At 35.4% G+C, this 21460-nt stretch overlaps 2 protein-coding genes across 3 annotated transcripts; both read right to left on the bottom strand.

Annotated features, from left to right (window-relative positions):
• Nucleotides 1-329: 329 nt before the first annotated feature.
• On the bottom strand, nt 330-15638 carry LOC129802980 (peroxisomal ATPase PEX6). 2 transcript variants are annotated; one of them, XM_055849249.1, is made up of 5 exons: nt 15574-15638; nt 15221-15487; nt 9043-10266; nt 629-1847; nt 330-540 (listed from the first exon to the last, which is right to left on the bottom strand). In XM_055849249.1, exons 2-5 carry the CDS (start codon nt 15242-15244, stop codon nt 395-397), a joined length of 2613 nt encoding a protein of 870 aa, XP_055705224.1. In that variant the 5' UTR covers nt 15245-15487; nt 15574-15638; the 3' UTR covers nt 330-394. The 2 variants fall into 2 exon arrangements, with proteins under 2 accessions (XP_055705224.1, XP_055705223.1); XM_055849248.1 differs by having other exon boundaries at nt 15221-15470.
• Nucleotides 15639-15717: 79 nt separating this feature from the next.
• LOC129802979 (thioredoxin-related transmembrane protein 1) lies at nt 15718-20975 on the bottom strand. Its single transcript, XM_055849247.1, has 4 exons — nt 20498-20975; nt 20092-20253; nt 19846-20020; nt 15718-16680 (listed from the first exon to the last, which is right to left on the bottom strand). The coding sequence occupies exons 1-4, from the start codon at nt 20641-20643 to the stop codon at nt 16276-16278; spliced, it is 888 nt and encodes a 295-aa protein (XP_055705222.1). The 5' UTR covers nt 20644-20975; the 3' UTR covers nt 15718-16275.
• Nucleotides 20976-21460: the final 485 nt, after the last annotated feature.

Genomic DNA, 21460 nt, shown 5'->3' with positions numbered 1-21460 from the left:
AGGTTTGTAAATTGTTTGTCTAAAGTGTGTCAAAAAGAATTTCCTTCCAAATTTCACAAAAAAATCATAAATTTTATAGAAATAGCATCGTTTAAAAAAACTTTTTAATAAACAAGTGAAAAATCCTTCCCTTCATAACATTCTGAAAGAAAAAGTTTGTGAAGCAGTCACCTAAGTTTTGTTAAAATTTTGTCAAAAGGATGTTATTTTCCAATTTATCAAAAGTTTTTAATTTTCTGTATAAATGAACATCTTTCTGACAAAACTTTTTGTATTCAAAATTTTCGGAAAGATCTTTGGGATCAAAGAGCAAAGATAAAAAAGAACTCTTTATACCAAACCGTAAGTACATTTTTTTTTAATAAAAACAAAACAACATACCTTGTGAATAAATCTAAGACCCAAAGTTATCCCTTAAATTGTTGAAATAATCCAAATCGGATTTACTGATTGATGGCACAAATTTACCAATAGCATTCTTGAAGTCTTCCATGCAAACAACAACGGACTTTCCAGTTAATTCATCTAACTGGGACTTTCCTGTGGCACAATAAGAGAGAGAGAGCAATCAATAAGGAAATCCCCCGTGTTTTAGATAAAATTCTCATCAGCATAAATTATGACTTACCACCTTTTGTAGCCGCTATCGTCCTTCTCACCGCACTCAACCAGGCATTTGAGCAGATTGAGTAGATATCAGCTCCAGTCATTTCACTCTTTAGCATTTCGGCAATTTTTTTCAATTTGACACTTTTATCGAGGTTGAATTTCTTCATTTGAGCCTCGAGGACGGCCAATTTGTCCTCAGACGTGATGCAGGGTCCCACGAAGAAGAGTTTATCGAAGCGTCCGGGACGCAAGAGAGCCGGATCAATGAGATCAGGACGATTGGTTGCAGCCAATATGAAAATTTGTTTTTGCCCATCATTTCCCATCCCATCCATTTCGGCCAACAATTGACTCACCACCCGATCCATAACCCCTCCAGAATCCCCAGCTACTCCCCGATTTGGCGCCAGAGAGTCCAATTCGTCCAGGAAGAGGACACATGGAGCCGCAGAACGAGCTCTTGTGAACACTTCCCGGACATTCTGTTCACTCTGTCCCACGTACATATTCAGCAATTCCGGACCCTGTACAGCCAAAAAATTGAGATTGCACTCTGTGGCCACTGCCTTAGCCACAAGTGTCTTTCCCGTTCCCGGTGGTCCATACAACAAAATCCCCGAGCGTCTCAAATTCCCACCCATTAAGTGAACATGCCTCAGTGGCAAGCCAATACTATTCTGAATTTCATCTTTAATCTTTGCCAATCCCCCAATATCATCCCAAAGTACCTTTGGCACCTTCGGTGCTCCCATACTATCAGAAAACTGTTCCTGCATCTCATTCAAATGCCCGGCAAAATGCTCCTCTGTCAGATACCCAGATTCCCAACCACTTTTCCTCCCATTCACATACAACGTCTTCAAATCCCCATACAAAAACCCAATTGTCTTCTCAGCAACTCCCCTGAAAGCCCTATCAGTCTCCCTGTGCAATCTGCCCCATCGTGTACTAAACACCTGCACCCCCTTGCAATCCTTCTCATTAAACACATCATGACGCATTGTATAAACTGTATGGAGCCACCTGAGGATTTGGTAGCGTTCCTCAACACCTGGTGGCTCAATTTCAATGGCATCGAGAAATAAACGACGAATCGTGGACTTTATCTCACGACGATTGCTACAAGCTATCAAAAAAATTGTCCCATGGTCCGATTTGCTAAATCTTTCTATTAGCTCCGACTGAAGAGCACCAATTAACCTCTGATCGTCATTTCCCTCGCTATCGACACCAAACACCTGAATTGAACAAAAAATAAAAATCCATTCCTAATTGCAAAATTCGATAGATTAATCATCAAATTTTCACATCATAAATTGTCAATTTTTGCTAAATCACTGTCACATCATTCACTAAAATAGAAAGTTTTAATTGCATTTGCTATTTACGCAGAATTTCTTAACATACAGGGTGAGAAAGAATTTATGGAAGAATTTGTATGAAATAATAAAAAAGAATTCTAAAAGAAAAAAGGCAGTGATAAGCCTAGATCAGCTTATAGAGATGCGATTCCTTCGTTGCAAATTCGGATTGTGGCAAACTTAACCGATATTTATACATAAATAATGCAAATTTCGTTTAAATTGTATGTAACTTATAATCGTTATTAATGAGAAAAATTGGATGAGAAATGCATAAATGTGTCTAAAAATCTTTAAAGTCGATTATCTCGGAAACTATGATAGATAGGAGCTTCAAACTTTACGTCCGTGTAGAACCTCTGTCAGCGACCCGTGAGAATCCGCGAAGATATTCATAACCCACGAAAACTACGCGCCCCGCGAAAATCCGCGAAAAATTTCGCGCCCTGCGAAAATCCGCGATAAAAATCGCACCCCGCGAAAATCCGCGAAAAAATTCGCGACCCGAGAAAACCCGCGAAAAAATATACACCCCATGAAAATCCACGAGAAAAATCGCGACTCGCTTAAATCCGCGAAAAAATACGCGCCCCGCGACAATACGCGAAAAAATTCGCGCCCCGCAAAATCCGAGATAAAAGTCACGCCCCGGGAAAATCCGCGTAAAAATTCGCACCCCGCGAAAGTCAGTGAAAAAATACGCAACCCGCGAAAATCCGTGAAAAATTTCGTGTCCCGCGAAAAACCGCAAATAATTTCGCGCCCCGCGAAAATCCTCGAAAGAATTCGCGCCTCACGAAAATCTGTGAAAAATTTCGTGCCCCGCAAAAATCCGCGAAAAATTTCGCGCTCTGCGAAAATTTGCGATAAAAATCGCACCCCGCGAAAAAATTCGCGCCCGCGAAAGTCCGTGAAAAAATACGCAATCCGCGAAAAAAATCTCGCCCCGCGAAAATCCGCAAAAAAAAATCGCGACCCGCGAAGATCGGCGAAAAAATCGCGGATCGCGAATTGTATGTCATCTTGCAAATCTTCGAATATAGGCTCACTATGTAGAGAGAGAGAGAGAGAGAGAGAGAGAGAGAGAGAGAGAGAGAGAGAGAGAGAGAGAGAGAGAGAGAGAGAGAGAGAGAGAAAGGGAGAGTGCAAAGATCTGGGGTGACATGATAACTTATTTTCGATTTCGATAGTATCGACTGTCGATTCTGAAAAATTTAAACGATAGCAGTACTTTTTGTAGCTAATATAGATATTTAGCAACAATTACATTTTCTTAAGAATGTCACAATAAATGGCCTAATGATGCGTAAAAAGTCGTCATTAACTTAATCTAAGAGATATAGATTTATCGATACTATAGATTCAACAGTATCGAAAAGTTATCATACCACCCTTGAATGTCTCTAGATCTAGAGAAAGACATTATCACTGTAATATAACGTAATAAAAATGCGGGGATGGCGTTCCTTGGCGATCTACGATCGGCAAATTCTTCCAACACGGAATATACGATACTGCAACATAGGCAACATGAGTTACAGTGCAACAAATATAGGGGGAACTGGAGCAGCTTTGAAAGAGAGGCACCTTTGAAATTGAGCTTTTTCACCTATTTTTAAATAAAATTGAGCCGTATCGTGATATAATTTAGTTGCACAAACAAATTGTGAAGCTCAATTACATTTTAATATGGCTCAGTTCCACTAAAACATAGGAGAAAAATACCAATTCCAAAGGTGCCTCACTTTCAGAGGTGCCCCACTTCCCCCTATCACCATACGATTATTAATAAGGTTAGAATTTGATGGCATCGAAATTAAAAAAAAAATTAGATCAGGTTGCTCTTGTAGCTATGAAATAATAGATTAAAAAAACCTATCCGACAGAGAATGAAAGTTTCTGCTGCGGAAAATGTGTCTTGATTTTTGAAGGGTAGGCCTAACATAACCTAACATTTTTCGACTTAACCTATAAGAACATGAATTGAAACTTGATTTTATTTTTCTTCATTTTTAGAGGTGTTAGGGCCTCTAAAGGGCACTCAATGGGTCAAGTGGTAGAGCACTCGCTCTATGATGCAAGTGTCCCGGTTGCATGCAGTGAGCGTCACTACACTTAATTCCACGGGCATGGAATTAACAACCTCATACCGTACAAATAAATAATAATGCATGTCAAGAAATCCCCTTGCGGGAAGACCTTGCTCCTTCATTAAGGCCTCCAAACATTGGGAGCAATTTTCGTAAAAAATTGCATTTTGACAGAATTTTGATATTTCTACCTATGTCGTGCAGACAATTTTCTTCAAAAATGCAATTTTTGACGAAAATTGCTCCCAATGTGTAGAGGCCTTTAGAAAGATTACCTAGGCAGACATTTCCTCTGCATACGAAAATACGAGGAGCATTCCCAGTGATGCATTTTCAAGGCCAAAGGTTAAAAAAGCTCTAGATCGCGTATTTCTCAACTGAATAGGATCATGTTCAGGCAGGTTAAACGGTCTTGGAATTTCTGACAATTTGAACTAGTTATCAACCATTTGTTAACGATTAACTCTTTCGCGTCTTTAGGGTCATATATGATCCGGGAAAAAATGTTTCTTTTTGGCTATTTACATTAATAGAAATCTAACTGGAGTCTTGAGAAAATGAGCCAAGAATCTTACATCCTTCTATTATGATGTCGTGCACGAACAGATAGATTTCAATTAATGTAAATACACAAAAAAAACCTTTTTCCCCGAGTCATGACATTACCCTAAAGACGCGAAAGAGTTAATTGTGCAAAAGAAGTTTTGAGTTATAATTTTTAAGTCAAGTATTTTGCAAAGCATAGAACGCTTTGCAACCTCGTTTTTTTATAATAATTTTCGTTTTAAACCGATTTGAGACGATTTATATCATGAAATAGCTTGGATTTCGAATAAAAATGTACAATCGGTTTATAATCGACTTAATGCCGGTTACTAACTGATGATAATCACTTTTAAACTTGTCAGAAACTCAAACATCTGTCTAATGAATTCGAATTTGACCTAATCGACTTATATTCAAACAGCATTCAACCTTGAAAAATCATTTAAAAAAAGATTTTTCAAAGGGATTAAGGCAGGATTAAGATCATGTTAATTACGTAAAGATGAACTTATTGGAGGGGTCTCCGAATACCTCTATTTTATATCTTTATTCATTTGGCCTCTGGTAACGACTAGATAGATGGATGGACAAACGTTCCGTTATTTTTCGAAAACTATTTATGGAAAAATATGGCAAAAATTGGGTATCAAAAACTTTGCTCTCCCTGTGAAGTTCAAGCAATAAAAAGTAAATCTCAAAAACTGAATTTAAGAAATATGATTCTGTTATATACTTGCGTGAGATTCCTAAATGATTTATGGGCGTAAATTATAAGCATGTAAATTACAGATAATACGGACAAACTTATCAAAGCTTAGCTCAAGAATTAATCAGTCAATGAGGAAGGTTTATTAAGCCTTCATACAGATAGAATTGTGTTTTATAAGTCGTACTTTATTTAAGCACAAAGTCTGATTACTAGAGACTTAGACTGCGGCCTTGTCTTATGACTCACGATAAGTATGCAGCATTATTTATTTTTATTTGGTTTCAGAATATGAGAATTTGGGCCTAATTTTTAAACATCTTCCTTTGCAATTAATGCAATTTAAGATGCATAAAACACCTTGTAGTTGACAGATAAAATGCAACATGTTAAAATTGGTTTAGTTTAGATAGATATACTAGGCACAGCCTCCTCTGATGAAGTATCATAACCTCTTTTAAATTTAAATTGACTTGTAGTTCTTTTTTCATGAAATATTCTTTAAATTGGTAATATTTATTAAAATACTGCGATGGGCAAAAGTTCTTAATTTTCTTTTAAATAAAATAACAAAATGATGAATTAAAATAATCAAATGTTCTCCTCACCCTGTATTCGATTAGTCATCAAAATTACCACTAAATAGTGCAACTGCATTTACGCAGAATTTTGCGACGTTTGCGACTATTTACAATTTGTTTTGAATCAACTGCACTTGAACTCTAGTAGAGATTCTGTGAATCCCCTGTCAATATTCACCAATAAGCACTGTACAATACAAGGGGCATAACAATGAATGAAATTTTAAGGCAAAATTGTCTATATATTACGAATATAATGTAACGAAATTTTTTAAAAATATTCCTAATATTGGATAAATAAACGAATATTTTGTAAATATTGAGTGAATATTAAGAATTCTGTATGAATAATTCGGATATTTTATGAATTTTATGAAACTACAGGGAGTTCCGCTTTCAAAGAATTTTTCTGGACCGAAAAAAGCCCGCGAATTTACTCCAGTGACACAGTAAAAATTGCATTTCTGCAGGAGATATCTTTGGAATAAGTTATGAAAACGCTGTGATGTGTTCAAGGTATTTTCGTCGTCAATTTTTCAGCCTATTTTCAGCGTCAACGTTTCATAAAAAGTGTATTTCAAATTTATTACGTGAAAAATATTTGCATACATTTAGGGGCATTACAAAAATTATTTTATTAAATAAGCTCCCAATAAGTAGGCAATTCATATCAAATTCTTTTAGTCCATTTTCTCTCAAGCCGGAACTTCCTGTATCGCGAATTTAGTGAACAATTTGAGAATATTAATGTAATTGCGCTCCATTCTGAGACCAAGATCAACATCTAGAAAATTTCAAAATTTTGATATTCTGAAATCAAAAATCAAGATCAAGATGTCAAATGTCTTGGAATCTTGAAAACCAAAACACACACCGTGTGGATTTCAAGATTTCTAATTCTAGAAAAAAATATTTCGAGATTTCAAGACGCCAAAATCGATCATATGGCATTGTCTGAGCAAAAAATTATTAAAGAATGAAAAGGACAGATAATCCTAACCGGCTTATGTAGGTGAGATTCTTAATGTGAGCTAACTCGGAATGCATGCAAATTCGATTTAGAGCTGAAGTTAGGAGACATCATTCAGTTATCTTGAATCAAATTCGTGAAATTATACAAATTTTGTATTTAAACCAAAATATCAAGGATTTGGATGAACTGACAGAAAAGTGATATATGGGTGAAATGTAGACCAGAATGTTCTCTATAATTTCGCCATAGAACTTGATCTTATCGATTAATCAGAAGCCGAGATAATCGACGTTGTTTTTTTCTGAACTCGTTTTTTCGACCAGAGCGCCCCAAGTGTTCATTTGGTGAACTTCAACTATATCAAAGAATTGTTGTATTTTGTGAGACTTTCCATTTGAAACCCTATTTTAAGTGGCTTGGTTGAGTAGAAGCAGTCAAATTGGCATCTGAGTGATTTCAAAGCGTTATTATGGGAAAAATCCATTTTTTCACATTCAAACGACAAAATCGGACAAATAGCGTTGTCTGAGCGGAAAGTGATGTATGGACGAAATGTAGACACAAATGTCCTCTACAATTATATCGAAGCAATCATCAAAATCGGTTCAGCGACAGTCGAGATAATTGAGGTTATGTGGTATTGAAATTGGTTTTTCGACTGTGGCGCCCCTGGCGTTGCTCCTACGAAGTTCAAATATTCTAGAAAGTTGTAGCATTTTATGGGATCTTTCGTTTAAGCCCTCACTCATCAAAATCGGTCAAATAGAACCGGAAATATGCTTTTTTTTAATTTCGTGAATTTTGACCCCTCATATCTCCGGTTCTATTCAAACCACAGCGCACTTACGCACCATTTTGGAAACGTCCTAGACTGGACTACAACATACTAAAATTTCATTAACTTGCACAATGCCGTTTTTGAGAAAAGTGACTTTGAATTTCGATAAATTTTGACGCTATCACAGCGACACCTGTGGTGACTTTTTGAACTTCCATCTGAAAGTGCTCATCGAAACGAAACCAAAAACCCAAAATTTAGTTCAAAATGTTAATTAGAATAGGAGATAGAGGCCGGTCAATATTCAAACTTTGACCCCTTATAGCTCGGGTCTGGGGTTATGGATCGACTTAAGTATTTTTTTGTTTGATAGATATAATCAGCGGCTACAACATACTAAAATTTCAGCCCGATGCACAAAGGAATTTTTGAGTTATTTAATTTAGAAAATTGAAAAATCTTCTTTTTAAAAGAAGCGCCCCTAGCGGTAGTTTTATGAACTTGCGATGTTAGAAGGAGAAGTGACATTTCACGAGAGCTCTCCAAAAGGCCCTCACTTTTTAAATTCGGACAATTAGAATCGGAGTTATGGCCATTTTAATAATTTTTTTGGACTCTTATAGCTCGGGTCAAGGGGGTCGGGGACCTTCAATTTGGTATTGATCGAAAGCCCTAAGGACCAGCTATAACATACTAAAATTTGAGACCGATCAATGCCATAGGAAATATTTGGCAACTTTAAATTTTGATCTTGATCTTGGTCTCAGAATTGAAGCCATTGTGTAAATAATTTGGATATTTTACCGACTTTATGACACTAACGGGGTTATCACACTTGCATATTAAATTTTTAATGTGATTCACATTAAATGTCGCTTGTGAGCGTCCAAATATGTCATTTGTGTCTTTGAGTCACTTAATATTTGGGGTTTTTCTATTTATTGATAAAGAAGTGAGCTTGGCCTGCAAAAATAAGTTTAAATTTACCTATAAAGCACAAATATTTTTCACATTAAAAAATTAAAGAGAAATTCGCATCAATTTTTCGCAATAATGCTATAAATAAATTTATATCAAATTTTGCTGGCCAAGTCTACCTTTTTATCAACAAATAGATCAAATTTTGAATATAAAATGAACACACAAATTACACATTTGGACTCTCACCAGCGACATTTAATGTGAATCACATTAAAATTTTAATGTGCAAGTGTGATAACACAGTAACACTTATTCAATGAATATTAAGAATATTTTGTAAATTCTGCGAATATTTTATGAATAATTTGAGAATATTGCATATATTATATTTTTAAATATTAAATAAAATCAATAACTAAATAAAATTCTGAAAATAACATTTTTCTTGTCAAGAAAGCATACACAAAAAAATCTTACCTCAAAATTTTGAAGACAAATAATAAGAGGATGACAAATGTTGCTCTTCGCCAGTACCAGTCTCAATTTTGTCTCAGTTTGAGCCGAAATTGAACTGACAATCTCTGCACAGTCAACGGAATAGAGATGAATGCCTAGACTGCTGGCCAGAGCTGTGACTAGGCTATTCTTTCCGCATCCCCTTTCACCATGGAGGAGAAATGTCGGATGAATATTCCTAGCAGCCAATAAGGAAGCCCGCCTTTCATTTAGAAAAGGCTCTAGTGAACCTCTGAGGGCATCAAAGTATTTTTTCAAGCCATCTGGGCAGATATTGGCAAAAGCTAGGTCATTTAGTCTCTGTTTAGGCACGGAGAGATTAACAGACGAAATTTGCTGAAGACTTGTACAATTCTTCAGGATAATTGCATGATTTTCGTAGCTGTTGCTCTTGGATTCGAGACTGACGCAACGAAAATGGAGTTTTTTCAGGCGACTAAAGATATGATGATGCCTGGAGAAGCAGGAAGATCTCAAGACATCTTCAATCAAATTAACACTGTAGGTATTATTGCGATAGATAAATCGTGGTTTCTCAAAAAAATTGCCCAAAATTGTATCCACCAATTCATTCGGCAGCTCAAAAGGTACATTTATCAGTGCGATTGTGGCTTTTGTGGCTATCTGTGGCACATTGTGATTCATTTGGAATTCGCCAAGTGCCACAGAAAACGCGTGATTTTCCAACAATTTGTACTTAGTCAAGTGATTGCCATAGATGGATTCCTTGATAAAGATCACACCAGCCTGACAATTTGGCAATTCAACAATCGGCACAAGCATCGATGTATTCTGCCTACTGAGAATCTTCCCAACAATTCCATTCTGTTTCTCATCTCCCTTCTTCCTGCTCTCCATCAAAATGGTCAAATTGACCCAAGGAATCTCGGGATGTGGCACAAACTCCCTGTAAATGCTCTTTCCCACAAATACCGCATGATCTGACTGGACGATACTGTCCTTCTGCAGAACATCACTTAAACCATTTGGCATAGGGCACAATCTATACCGCCTTTTGTGCGGTAATCGTGTCCGGAGCCTCCGGCACCGGATCACTGTTTGTGCCAAGAGAAACAGTGGGAATGTGTATGGGGGATATTTTGGAAAAATTATTCCACATACAAAAGTAACTATTTTCACCAAATTATCCATATCCATTGCATTCTTTTTCCCAGCCATCTTCATCTGAAACAGAGGAAAAGACCTCTGAACACTTTCCATATAAACAACTATCACAGAACTTCGTGTATTTAAACGATTTAAACGTGTATTCGAACTCCCGAAAAGGACTAAATTCTCATTATCTAAGCCGTTTCTCGGCTTAAGCCGAGATATAGATTAGCCAAGAAGCTGATGAAAATGCAATGTAATCATTATTTTTTATTATAATTACGTTAAGCCGTCTCTCGGCTTAAGTCATAACGTGTATCCAGAGCTTAATAATAGTTAAAATACAATGATCTCAAAAAGCTGCTTCATTAAGCAGAGACACAAACTCTATACCATAAAATTCGAAATGTGCTATACTTCAACGTGCTACTGAAAACTCCATATCCACATCATACACATTATTGTTACGAAAATAAATAATGAGAAAATTTTATACCTAATTTTTGTTTTTTTTTTAAGCAACAATAAAACAAAACGACGCAATTCATTGGAGTATAATGCTAATTTTATAACAGAAATTTTGTGTCTTTGCTAACTAAACGATTAGGGGAAACTGCTTATAATTTTAGACAGGGTGCTTATAAGCATCAATGTTCTAACTATGAAGTACGATATTTTCAATACTAATTGATTTTTTATTACTCTCTTTGTAGAAGGGTTGTTTAGAAACTTGGGAAGCTGTTTATCGTCTTTGTTTTTACTAAAGTTAGTCTTAATACGTTTTAAAACGAATTGATATAGAGAGGTGAATTTGACTCAAATTTTGGACAACTTGAACACAGAAAAATTTTGACTCTAAATTTAAGAATATATAAGATCCTGAGAACTTAAATTGGACGTGAATCTCCGAGGCGTTTAAGTTTAGAAGCTCTGAGCGAAAGAAATAGGCTAGAATCCCTAGCTCTTTCAAGTTAAGAGATCGGGAACTTAAGTTCAGCATTAGCTGGAACATGAAAAATGTCTAAAAATTTGCAAATTGCAACTAAAATTAAATGAGCAAGGATTTAGAATTAGGGCATTGGCATTCATTGGATGGGATTTGAAATTAAATTCCTGGGTGTTTCTGTTTAAGAATTTTCCATTTTTCTGTGGGTAGAATGTCACAAGAAGCCCGGAAACTCTCCATATTATTCATTAAAGTGAGATGACTTCGGTAATCCAAGTACGCACGGATTCGCGCATTCCTTGGTCTTTCCAGGAGTCTTTTAAGACTTTTCTCGCTATACATTTCGTTCGTAGAGATGATGCTTCTTTGTTTCTTTAAGAATTTATACAACCTAGTCATCACTGAAGCTAAAACTTCACGAAATTTCGAGAGAAAAACACCTGTCCAAAATAAGGAATATCACCTCACTGGTGAATCTTTGAGAAAATTGACCATTTTTCACACGAAAAACGTAATTATGGCAAATCTCACTTCAGGTCAAATCAACAAGTCACTATAGATGCGAATCAACACAACATGATCAATGATTATTTAATAATATCACTGAAAAATAGCGAGGAAAAATTGTTACTACATCACCACAGCTAAGTAATGACCAGCGCACAATAACTTTTGTTTGTAAACATGTTTTCAAAATTTCCCATGAGAATGAGAGAGATGACTAGATCTAGATCTCACTCACTCCCATTGAAATGTCAAAAACATGTTTACTAAACAAAAGTTATTGTGCGTTGGGCATAAGACTGAAGTAAACACGAAGTTCAGTCATATTTCTCGTAAGCAATTACTTACACTGAATTTTCAACAAAGCAATTTTAACTCAAATCATATTCAAAATTTAACGTATTTAGTGTTAAAATCTTCCAAAAAGAGCAAATATTTAGATAGAATTCATTATTCATCAAATATTGGAATAAAAGACCCATAATTTTAATCAATTTATTTTTAGTGTCCAATTTTACCCTCAAAGTGTCCAAAATTAGAAGCTGTCCAAAATTATGAGCACTTTCCCTACCTACCTGAAGTCAAATAAACACGTGTTTCTTTTAGGCAATTTAAATGCATTTTACATTTAAATTCTGAGTTAAATTGTTAGTTATTGAACTTTTCTATTCTATTAACTAAAAACACTATGCAACAGTCATTTTGTCCCTAGGTTCTCATGCTATTTTATCAAATTATTTGATAAAATAGCGACCAGTTTTAGTGTAAATTTTTCCCTGTTTTTGCACACATTTCACGAGATATCTCCGAAACTACGTAGGTTGCCAATTTGGGGTTTTAGGTTACCCATTCCGTAATAAATTGGCTTTTATTTTCTATTCGTATTTTTTGCTAATTCATTCCACAATGACAGAAAACACCGAATAAACTCTAAAGTTTTTCGGCACGTTAGAAACATATGGGAAACATAGGAAACGTCATGCCCCTGCTTTGACGTCTAGATTTTTGGGGACGAGCGTACCCAAAAGTTTGAACAAGTTTTTTGGAAATTTAAGAAAAAAATATTTTCCGAATTTATGCAATCTGTAATTGTTAATTAGGGTGGAATCACCATTTTTCGCAAGTGCCCCACTTTTCGCCACTTATATTGAAATAGCTATTTTGCGTGATTTATGAGCCGCAAAATTATTTGTATTTTTATTGCTGCTACGTATACAGTAGAAAAATAATTATTATTCGTTTCGGATTTACGATTTTGAGCATTTTTTAGAGCAATATTTTAAGCAGGTGCATCGAATCTAATATTTCTTACCCAATATATTAAGTGTCATCAAAATTTTATAAAGCAAAATTTACCGTTTTGGTCTATTTGTCAATTTGTCTATTGGATATTTAATTACACTTGGGGAATAAATAAAATTTGTATTTAGTTAATAATATTTCATTTTATATTATTTTTATATAAAAATGAGGCATGGCGAAAAGTGGTAATATTTTGGAATGATTTTAACACCTGTCAACATCTCTTATCAATAGGCGACGCTAACTTCACTTCGTAGATTCTCAGTTGTCAAATCTGGATTGTTTACTTTCTGCATTAATCCAATTGTTTGATTTCTCAAATATAAAGTGAAGAAAAATCATTTAAAGTGAGTAATGATAGGGTGATCATGAGGAAAAAGAAATGCTGAATGTATTCTTTTTATAACATTGCCTAAAATAATCGAGTTTGAACCTTTCTAAGTGGGTGGCGAGAAGTGGTAAAAAGTGGCGACGAAGTGGTTATTTTTGCATTGTTAATAAAAACCAGAATTTTAAGTAGTCCAACGTTATATTTGAGAACTATTGTTTTCACGAATCTAGAGCCAATACATCTATGTAACTTTGTGTCAAATTTGAGTTATCTTGTAATAAGGGTTCAAAAGTTATAATAAGATTCATTCCCGTTTTCCCTAAACATGGCGATAAGTGGTTACTTCACCCTATCATACTTATTAGCCCCGAGAGGTTTTTCCTTATTCTGGTCTAGAAATACGAAAAAAGTCACAATATCTGCAAGGAAGCAGAAAATCGAAAATTCACGATTTATGACCATAAATATCTAAGCTCCGGAGTTAAGTAGGATCCTGCAAAAAAATATCCTAGATTTGGACATCCTTATAGTTTGTAATCATCCACAAGAATCGGAATTTTATCGATTCTAAATAGTCCAAAAAAAATTCTTTTTTCCATGGGTACCCAGAGTCCCAAAGGAGACGAAAGAGTGCTAATAATTAATCTTCAAATTTTGAGTTTTCTTGTTTAAATTCCTATTTTTTTTATCAAAATTTCCACTGTCCCTACATAAATTGTGCGTGAGTGATGATAATTTAGAAAAATTCTTATATATAGAAAAATAACAATTTAAAAAAAAAGCTTTTAGGCTTAAATCATACTAAATTAGTGTCTTCATCTTCTGTTATAATGATAAAAATATATTTATATGAAAAATGCAATTTTCGTCGCCTATAAGAGATTCAGGGTCACTGTCCCTACTCAAATTGTTGTCACTGTAGGCTTCATTTAGGTCAAATAACATTTTGGAAGCAAATAATTTAAAATAAAATCGTAAATGATTTAATGCTTAAAAATAGAATCATTCAACGTTTTTAAGCACAATTTCAGTTTGTTTTAATTTCTTTAAAAAAAATATTTTATTTTCAAAAGTAAATTAAACATATCTTTGCTCATTTCGATTTTATTGATCAAACTTAAGGAGAGAGCAACAGTAATTCGCTCGTTTTACAATTTGTCTCTTGCCTAGAGTCGAATTGGTATGAGACGTATGAGATATCGACTTTCGGTCTTCCGAGAACCCAACGGCCCCCCTCATTCATAAGTCAACATCTTCTTCTTCTTGTGACTCCTTTATATTTAAGCGTGATTTAAGCCATATACCTAGACATACATCTGACTTAAACCGAGAGACGGTTTCACGTAATTATAATCTAAATAATGATCAGATTACATTTCCATCAGTAAAAAAATATGTGAAAAACATAATTTTAAATTGATAAATTTAGCTTTAAAGACGATTCGCCAAAATTATTTTCAACGTCTCGTTGAAAAGATTTATGTGAAAATAGGAATTTTGCATGAGTTGCAAATTGTCTCGGGGAAATGTGCTTTTTGGCGCGTATGCATTTTCCTGAGGTCAAATTCAAGAGGGTAACCAAACGAAACTGATTACTTTCTATTCAATTTGGCGATTGTCTTTCGGTTATAACAAGAAGTTTAATCTTGGACAATATTATCAATTATCTCGTACACATCACCATTATTCCTTAATCCGAGACACTTTTTCCTCTAACTTTATTAGCTACTCCCATTAATTAATAAACAGTAGCCAAGTAGACAAAAAATTGAGCATTGAGAGAAAATTATTTTTTTATCAGTAATTATCATAAAAAAATCTACTTATTTGAATTAAATTGGATTGATCACATTGATCATATTAAAAAGCTTATGACTCAGAGGAATTCCGGATTCATTGTACAAATTTTGAATGAAAAATTTAGTAAATAAGTACATAAAACTTACAGATGTTGTCTTCCGGAATTCCATTTATACACTTCTCCCACGGCGTTGCTCCTCTGAGAATTTGGGTAACTGGCTTCGATCCAATTTTACACCAACTTGCCACTTGAACGCCTCACATCGATAATTTACGTATTTTTAGTCACTTTTCTAGGCCTAGTTCAATGAGAAATGCTTCTATTGTGCGGAAAATGCGATAAATCACATCAAATTTTCTACTTTTGAGGTTAGAATGTTTCTCATTGAATTTCACCTGGAAAATAAAAAGAACTTCTTTCACCTATATTCAATTCAGAAACTTTAGAAGTTCTTCTTGAGGTTTTCATTTGAAATATCCAAGATTACGAGGTTTTTACCTGGATTTTTTCAGGAGAAAAATGCACACTGAAACACTTTGGAGAAAAACAAAAAACTCACTGACGCCATGATTCACAGTGAAGTTGGCTGCAAACGGTGCCAATGCCAAAATTTAAATTTGCAGCGGCCGAAAAACTACTCAATATTATTTAAAATTTATTTTTTTCTCATTTATAAAGCAAAATTTTGACAAAAAACGCTTAAAATCTACTTATTAGTTCAATTAACTCTTCATATCGACGAAGATAGACCTTCGTTGATGGTCGAAAGTACTGATAATTAAAGCAAACAAATTTGTCTGCTTTTGTGATTCTTCGAGAAATTAATACATTTTTTTTCACTGGGTTATTTGTGCGCCAAAATGTGCTCAAAATTATGTTGAAAATAAACAGATCTTTCTCTCCTACTCTCTACACTCCCCCTCAAATCCCCTTCCATCCGTATAAATGCAATTTCAACAGCAATATCAATTCAAATATTGGTTATATACATACGAAGTCTATGAGGCGAACAAGTCTTTTATTGTTTTTTTTTCTGCAACTTTTTCTCCTTATTTTCCAAAATGTGTCATCATAATATTTAGTATTTTTTTCCTCTGTATCCTTGCGATAATCTTGACGTTCAGTTTACTTGTAAGTTTCATGCGATCTTCACAACTTTTGGATTCAATAATCTTTTCTTCTTTTTTCTTCCCATTTTTTTTATTCAGCCTTGCGTGGTTTTCGCTTTCTCACGTCCGGACTGGATGTCGGAGTACCTTTGGGTGTTCCTTTGCGCGGAGACGGTGGTGGTGACACTTTTTCACCTTCTTCCTCTTCATCTTCCGTATCAGTGCCTGAGTACTTCTCCTTGTCAGAACCCGAAGAAACTTCCTCATCCTCAAGTTCATCCGCAGGAATATCATCTCCAGATCCTTGATCACGATTCTGACTCTGACTCTCGGAGAAACTGGTGCGTTGGACGTGCTTTGGCGGGAAGAGACAGTCAATCACACAAACAAGAAGGAGCCCCAGAATGGCACCCATGAGAATTGTAGCAACGGCAAAAATGGCATAAGATGCCCAAGCTGGAAGACCATATTCCTTCAACATCAAAGTGTTCAGCTCCTGAAAAAGGGAATTTGACAAATTCCTTATTTTAGGTAATCGGTCTATAGAAAAATCACAAAGGGGTGGCAAAACGTCCCAGTCTTTGCGAAATGCTCGAACTCGAGATTTATATGCTATACCTCAAAAGTATTTTCGCATCATTTACCGGTTTTCAAACGATTTGAACCGATTCACCACTCAAAAGATCCCCAGAATAGTTTAAAAAGTAATAGAATTGATTTTCAGATAAAAAAATTAGTTATCGGCTATGAATCTGTTCATTACCGGTTCAGAACCGATTAGAACCGATTCAGTTTTATAGAAAATTCCAAGACCTTTGCAACGAGCCCAAACATGACCCCATTCGCTTGATAAATGCGCTCTCTAGTGTCTTTTCAACCTTTGACCTTGAAAAATCGTTAATAGGAATGATTCAACATTATTTTCGTCTAAGGACGCAATGTCCACCAGGGTAATCTCTAAAACATATCCAAAAATGAAAAAAATATCGCACGACACGTTTTCGAGCAATCCCAAAAAAAAACATGGTTTTGGAATTATTATCACTAGAATAATTCAAATTTATATATTGCATTTTAGAAAATTGTCGTAACTGCCAAGATTTCCATACATTGGAAGCTTTATAAACGATGGAAGTTACGATAAAATATTATTGTGTTTCTTCTAACATATATCTCAATATTTCAACTTTTAAATCATTTTCTAAAGATTTTTTCGAGTTAACTTACAGTTTATTAGTGCCACTTTTATTATTTTCACTCAAACGTATCGCATTCGGGGCTCATTTTTAAGAAAAATAAAGCTGAACTGAAAATTTTGTCTCCTGAAAAGTTGTCAAAAGGAAGTTACGACAAATTCTGATTTAACTGACAATATAACCGGTTCGTGAGCGATTGAAACCGGTGGGAAATACGCTTTCTACAGCCCTTTTCTCTGACCTAGAAAATCTGATTTAACGGATTTAACTATATTTTCATAATAGGACGAAATGTTTTAAAAAAAAAACTCTAAAAATATATCCAAAAACGAAAAAAAAATCGCATGACGCGTTTTCGAGCAATCCCAAAAAACACGTTTTTGGACAGAAAAGAGAGGAGTAGAGGAAAAATGAGTGGCATGTTAACGATCCTTAAATCGACTTATAGGGGTCTCCCGAAGACTCCAAGTCTCTATTTCTCACCGTTTGGTTTGTAGAGGTGGTAACATACAAAGGGACGGACAGACAACGAGGAAAGACACTTGGAAACACAAGAACATAACTAAAAGCACGACAAACACAATTTTCATCGCAGAAGAAACACAAACGGGAAACAGGAAAAGCGATTCTCGTGTTTTAGAAACGGGAAACGCAAGCAATTTTCTTTTCTGAAGGGGGAAGGTAAATATTGGAGTACTCCTGGGACTGAGAGGAGGACTTTGATTTTGAGGATTTTGGCTTTTCGAGATTTTGGCTTTCCGACTTATGGTCTAATAAGGATTTAGGTTATTCGAGATTTTATCTTTTCGAGATTGACTTTTAAGATCTGGCTCTCAAAATTTTGACTTTCGGGATCTTGGCTATTCGGAATTTTGGCTTTTCGGGATTTTGGCTTTTCGGGATTTTGACTTTCAGGATTTTGGCTTTCCGACTTATGGCCTAATAAGGATTTTAACTATTCGAGATTTTATCTTTTCGGGATTGACTTTTGAGAACTTGCCTCTCGAAATTTTTACTTTCGGGATTTGGCTATTCAGAATTTTGGCTTTTCGGGATTTTGGCTTTCAGGTTTTAGGTTCAATCGGGATTTTGACTTGCAGGACTTTGGATTTTCGAGATTTCGACCAATTCATTTCGACATTTTGACTTCAAGATTTTGGCTATTGGGATTTTGGTTTTCGGGACTTTGGCTATTCGGAATTTTGACCGTCACCATTTTCGAGATCTTCCGTCACTAAAAAACAAGTTAGTCAAGATCAGTGAAAGATTTTTAGAAGCATAACTAAGTCTTCCAAATATAAAAAATAAATTATATTGGAAAATTAGCTTTTCAACTAACTCTACAGCCGAAGGGCAAGTAAGGTCATAGTAAAATAAAAATAAAAGAATAGAAAATGAAAAAATAAGATATAAAAATTAGTTTGACATTGGATTTAATGTTTTTCCTTGTTTCCTTCTTTAACTCAACCCGATTTTAGGATATGGGGTACTTTGCTAAAAATCGGACACAGTAAATTCGAACTATGAAAGGGCTTTAACAAACAAATTATGAAATTAGATTGTTTCTGAAGTGTCCGCCATTCCATATTTTACCAAATGCAATATAGTACAATTCCTTTTTTAAAAAAATTCTAATAGAATCACATTTTAGTAACCTTACTGTTGAATTTTGAAAAAAATGTCCAAGAATCAGATAAGAAGATATTACTTTGGTTAAAAGAGATTTGCGAGATCCCAGTATATTTCTGGTTTACTGTTCACGTTAACGTAATCACCCTACCCTCGTAACGGTTTATTGAATATTTTGATTTGCAAACATGGAACTTGGAGTATTTTTAAAAATACATAAATTAAAATTATTTTCTTAAAATAGGCTATAGATCGCAAGAGGCCATAGAGTAGGAGAATTCCGTAACAATATGACAATGTCATATGACAATGTCATATGACAAATTTTCATGGTAAATTCGGGAACATAGTGACACTAAAGGCCAGTGAGCATCGAATAATCATTGGAGAGAGCTGTATAAATCCCCTGAGGGAAATCCGAAAAAGTACAAATAAAATTTCGGAAATGTTAATTTTACCCTGCAATATTGATCCAAAATCGGTGTAAATATTACCCTTTTTAGGTGTATTAGGGGTTAAAGTTACCATTTTCCATTTTAATTTTACCCTTAAAAAGGTGTAAAATCAACATTAAAAAATGTTGATATATTTTTACACCTAAAAAGTGTTAGTTATGAGGAAAAAATGTTAAACGAACCCCTGTTTTTTTTTTTCTCAATGTAGTAACCTACATAAATCGGTTATTCGATGAGTTCTTCCCGATTTATCACTTAAAAAATTTTAAATTTGCCATATGACATTGTCATACTATTACAGAATCTCCTTTCAGGTCCAATGTCCAGAATTGATTAGTTGGATTCCTGAGGATTTTATCAATTTAAATTCATAACACTTACCTTCAAGAAGTGCGATAATTTGAAGAAGTACGAGACAATGGACATCTGGATTGAGTCTGGTCTCTTCCAAGCTGAAACAGGTTCCACTGTTTCCCACTTTTTCTCCTCAATGAAGGACATCAGAGCATTGAGATCCCTAGTACCCCGGTACTGCCTGAACTCTCCATTGATGACACTGCAATGAGACAGAGAATTCCAATTGGCTTCCAAGGACAAAGAGAAACCATCAGACGGTGATATTCTTACTGGAATATAGTCGGCAGGGCAGTGACGAAAAACCTCCCGCTGAGTCCGGGGGATGACGTAACGTCGATTTTAGCCGTTTTAATCCCCAAATCATCAGACCACGTTGAGAAATCATCCCAAGTTGCGGCAATATTCTTACAAGCTGGACACCAAGGGGCATAACTGAGGCAAAGTTGGCGATTAAAGTAACTCATCGGGGGCAATTTTATCTCATGGCTTGCTCATTAATTTGCAGAGATTACTGAGATGACGCCTCCCAGTAGAGGTCAATGTTCCGGCAATCAGTGACACCTTGACATAACCTCACATGGCAGAGTTCTGAGTAATCTCTTTGGATTCAATTCTAAAGGGGCTTCTCTGGGAACAATTTTCCCCAAAAAATGTAATTGTAGAAAAGTTTACTCACAATTTGACCATCCATTCATTTTTCAGCATCAAATCCCAGTTGTCCTCAGACAATTCCACGACAGCTGTTTTTCCGCTGCACGATCCAATTGACACAGCAATGGCCAGGAGCACTCCAATAGCCACAAAGAGATGATTCTTTGCCATATTTTACCAAAGCCTCTCCGGGAAAACAGTGCAGAAGGAAAATCTCCGTGGGAGGTTTTTCTTTTGAGACGTAGGAGAAGAAAGAAACACAAAAACACGCCAGATGTTCGTTCCCAAAATCAAGTTAAAACCACACTAAAACCGCACTTGAAAACAATTCTACAGCACCAAACACAATGCACAGGATGGGGACATGCAGATATGATTGGAATTACTCAACAATATTAACTATTTCTGCCGGAAATTTCGCGTGAAAAATCATGTAAAATTCTTCGAGTGCAACAAAAGGCTGACATTTGGGTGTACGCGGCGCTGTAGTCGCCACGATGACAGCGCCATCTAGTGTCTGGGTCCAGTAGTGATGAGTGTGGTTTTCAAAGAGGAAATCTGTTAATACTGCGATGATAGGATAGACAAAGTGGAACATTTTACCTGGAATCGCCAAGGATCTACTAATTACAAGATGTTCCGAATGTTCATGAAGATGGGTAAACAGTTCTAAAATAATAATGGATCGAGAGCGGTAAGTTGAATTTTGACATTGACAATGACAATATCCAAATTCGAGCGATGCCATTACGGTTTTTGGAAAAATCGATGATCGATCTAAATCTAAAACACAAAAACAAAACGAAATATCCGTGCCATCAGTGCAATTTCATTAAAAATCAACAAAACAACAATGGTTAAAGTGGATTGAGTTGCAATCCTTGTAAAATCTATAGGTTGCCGGAATTCCCAAGCCGTACTAACCTCGAGTTCTCCATAAATAGCTTCCTCGCGAGTTCTTTGCGGCTTTTTAAGGGCTGCAGCAGAA

The sequence above is a fragment of the Phlebotomus papatasi genome, chromosome 2 (genome assembly GCF_024763615.1).
Source record: "Phlebotomus papatasi isolate M1 chromosome 2, Ppap_2.1, whole genome shotgun sequence".
NCBI lineage: Eukaryota > Metazoa > Arthropoda > Insecta > Diptera > Psychodidae > Phlebotomus > Phlebotomus papatasi.
This window is presented reverse-complemented; position numbering and strand designations above follow the sequence as displayed.

What these genes read in the sequence shown, in the direction of transcription:
- LOC129802980 (XM_055849249.1), bottom strand. Translation starts at nt 15,244, where the DNA reads ATGGAATTCCGGAAGACAACATCT. An exon ending in AATTCCGGAAGACAACATCT is followed by an intron (nt 10,267 to 15,220) that starts GTAAGTTTTATG and finishes CCTCTGTTTCAG; the next exon opens with ATGAAGATGGCTGGGAAAAA. An exon ending in GATAGCGGCTACAAAAGGTG is followed by an intron (nt 541 to 628) that starts GTAAGTCATAAT and finishes ATTGTGCCACAG; the next exon opens with GAAAGTCCCAGTTAGATGAA.
- LOC129802979 (XM_055849247.1), bottom strand. Translation starts at nt 20,643, where the DNA reads ATGGCAAAGAATCATCTCTTTGTGGCTATTGGAGTGCTCCTGGCCATT. An exon ending in GCCCTGCCGACTATATTCCA is followed by an intron (nt 20,021 to 20,091) that starts GTAAGAATATCA and finishes GTCTCATTGCAG; the next exon opens with TGTCATCAATGGAGAGTTCA. An exon ending in AATTATCGCACTTCTTGAAG is followed by an intron (nt 16,681 to 19,845) that starts GTAAGTGTTATG and finishes TCCCTTTTTCAG; the next exon opens with GAGCTGAACACTTTGATGTT.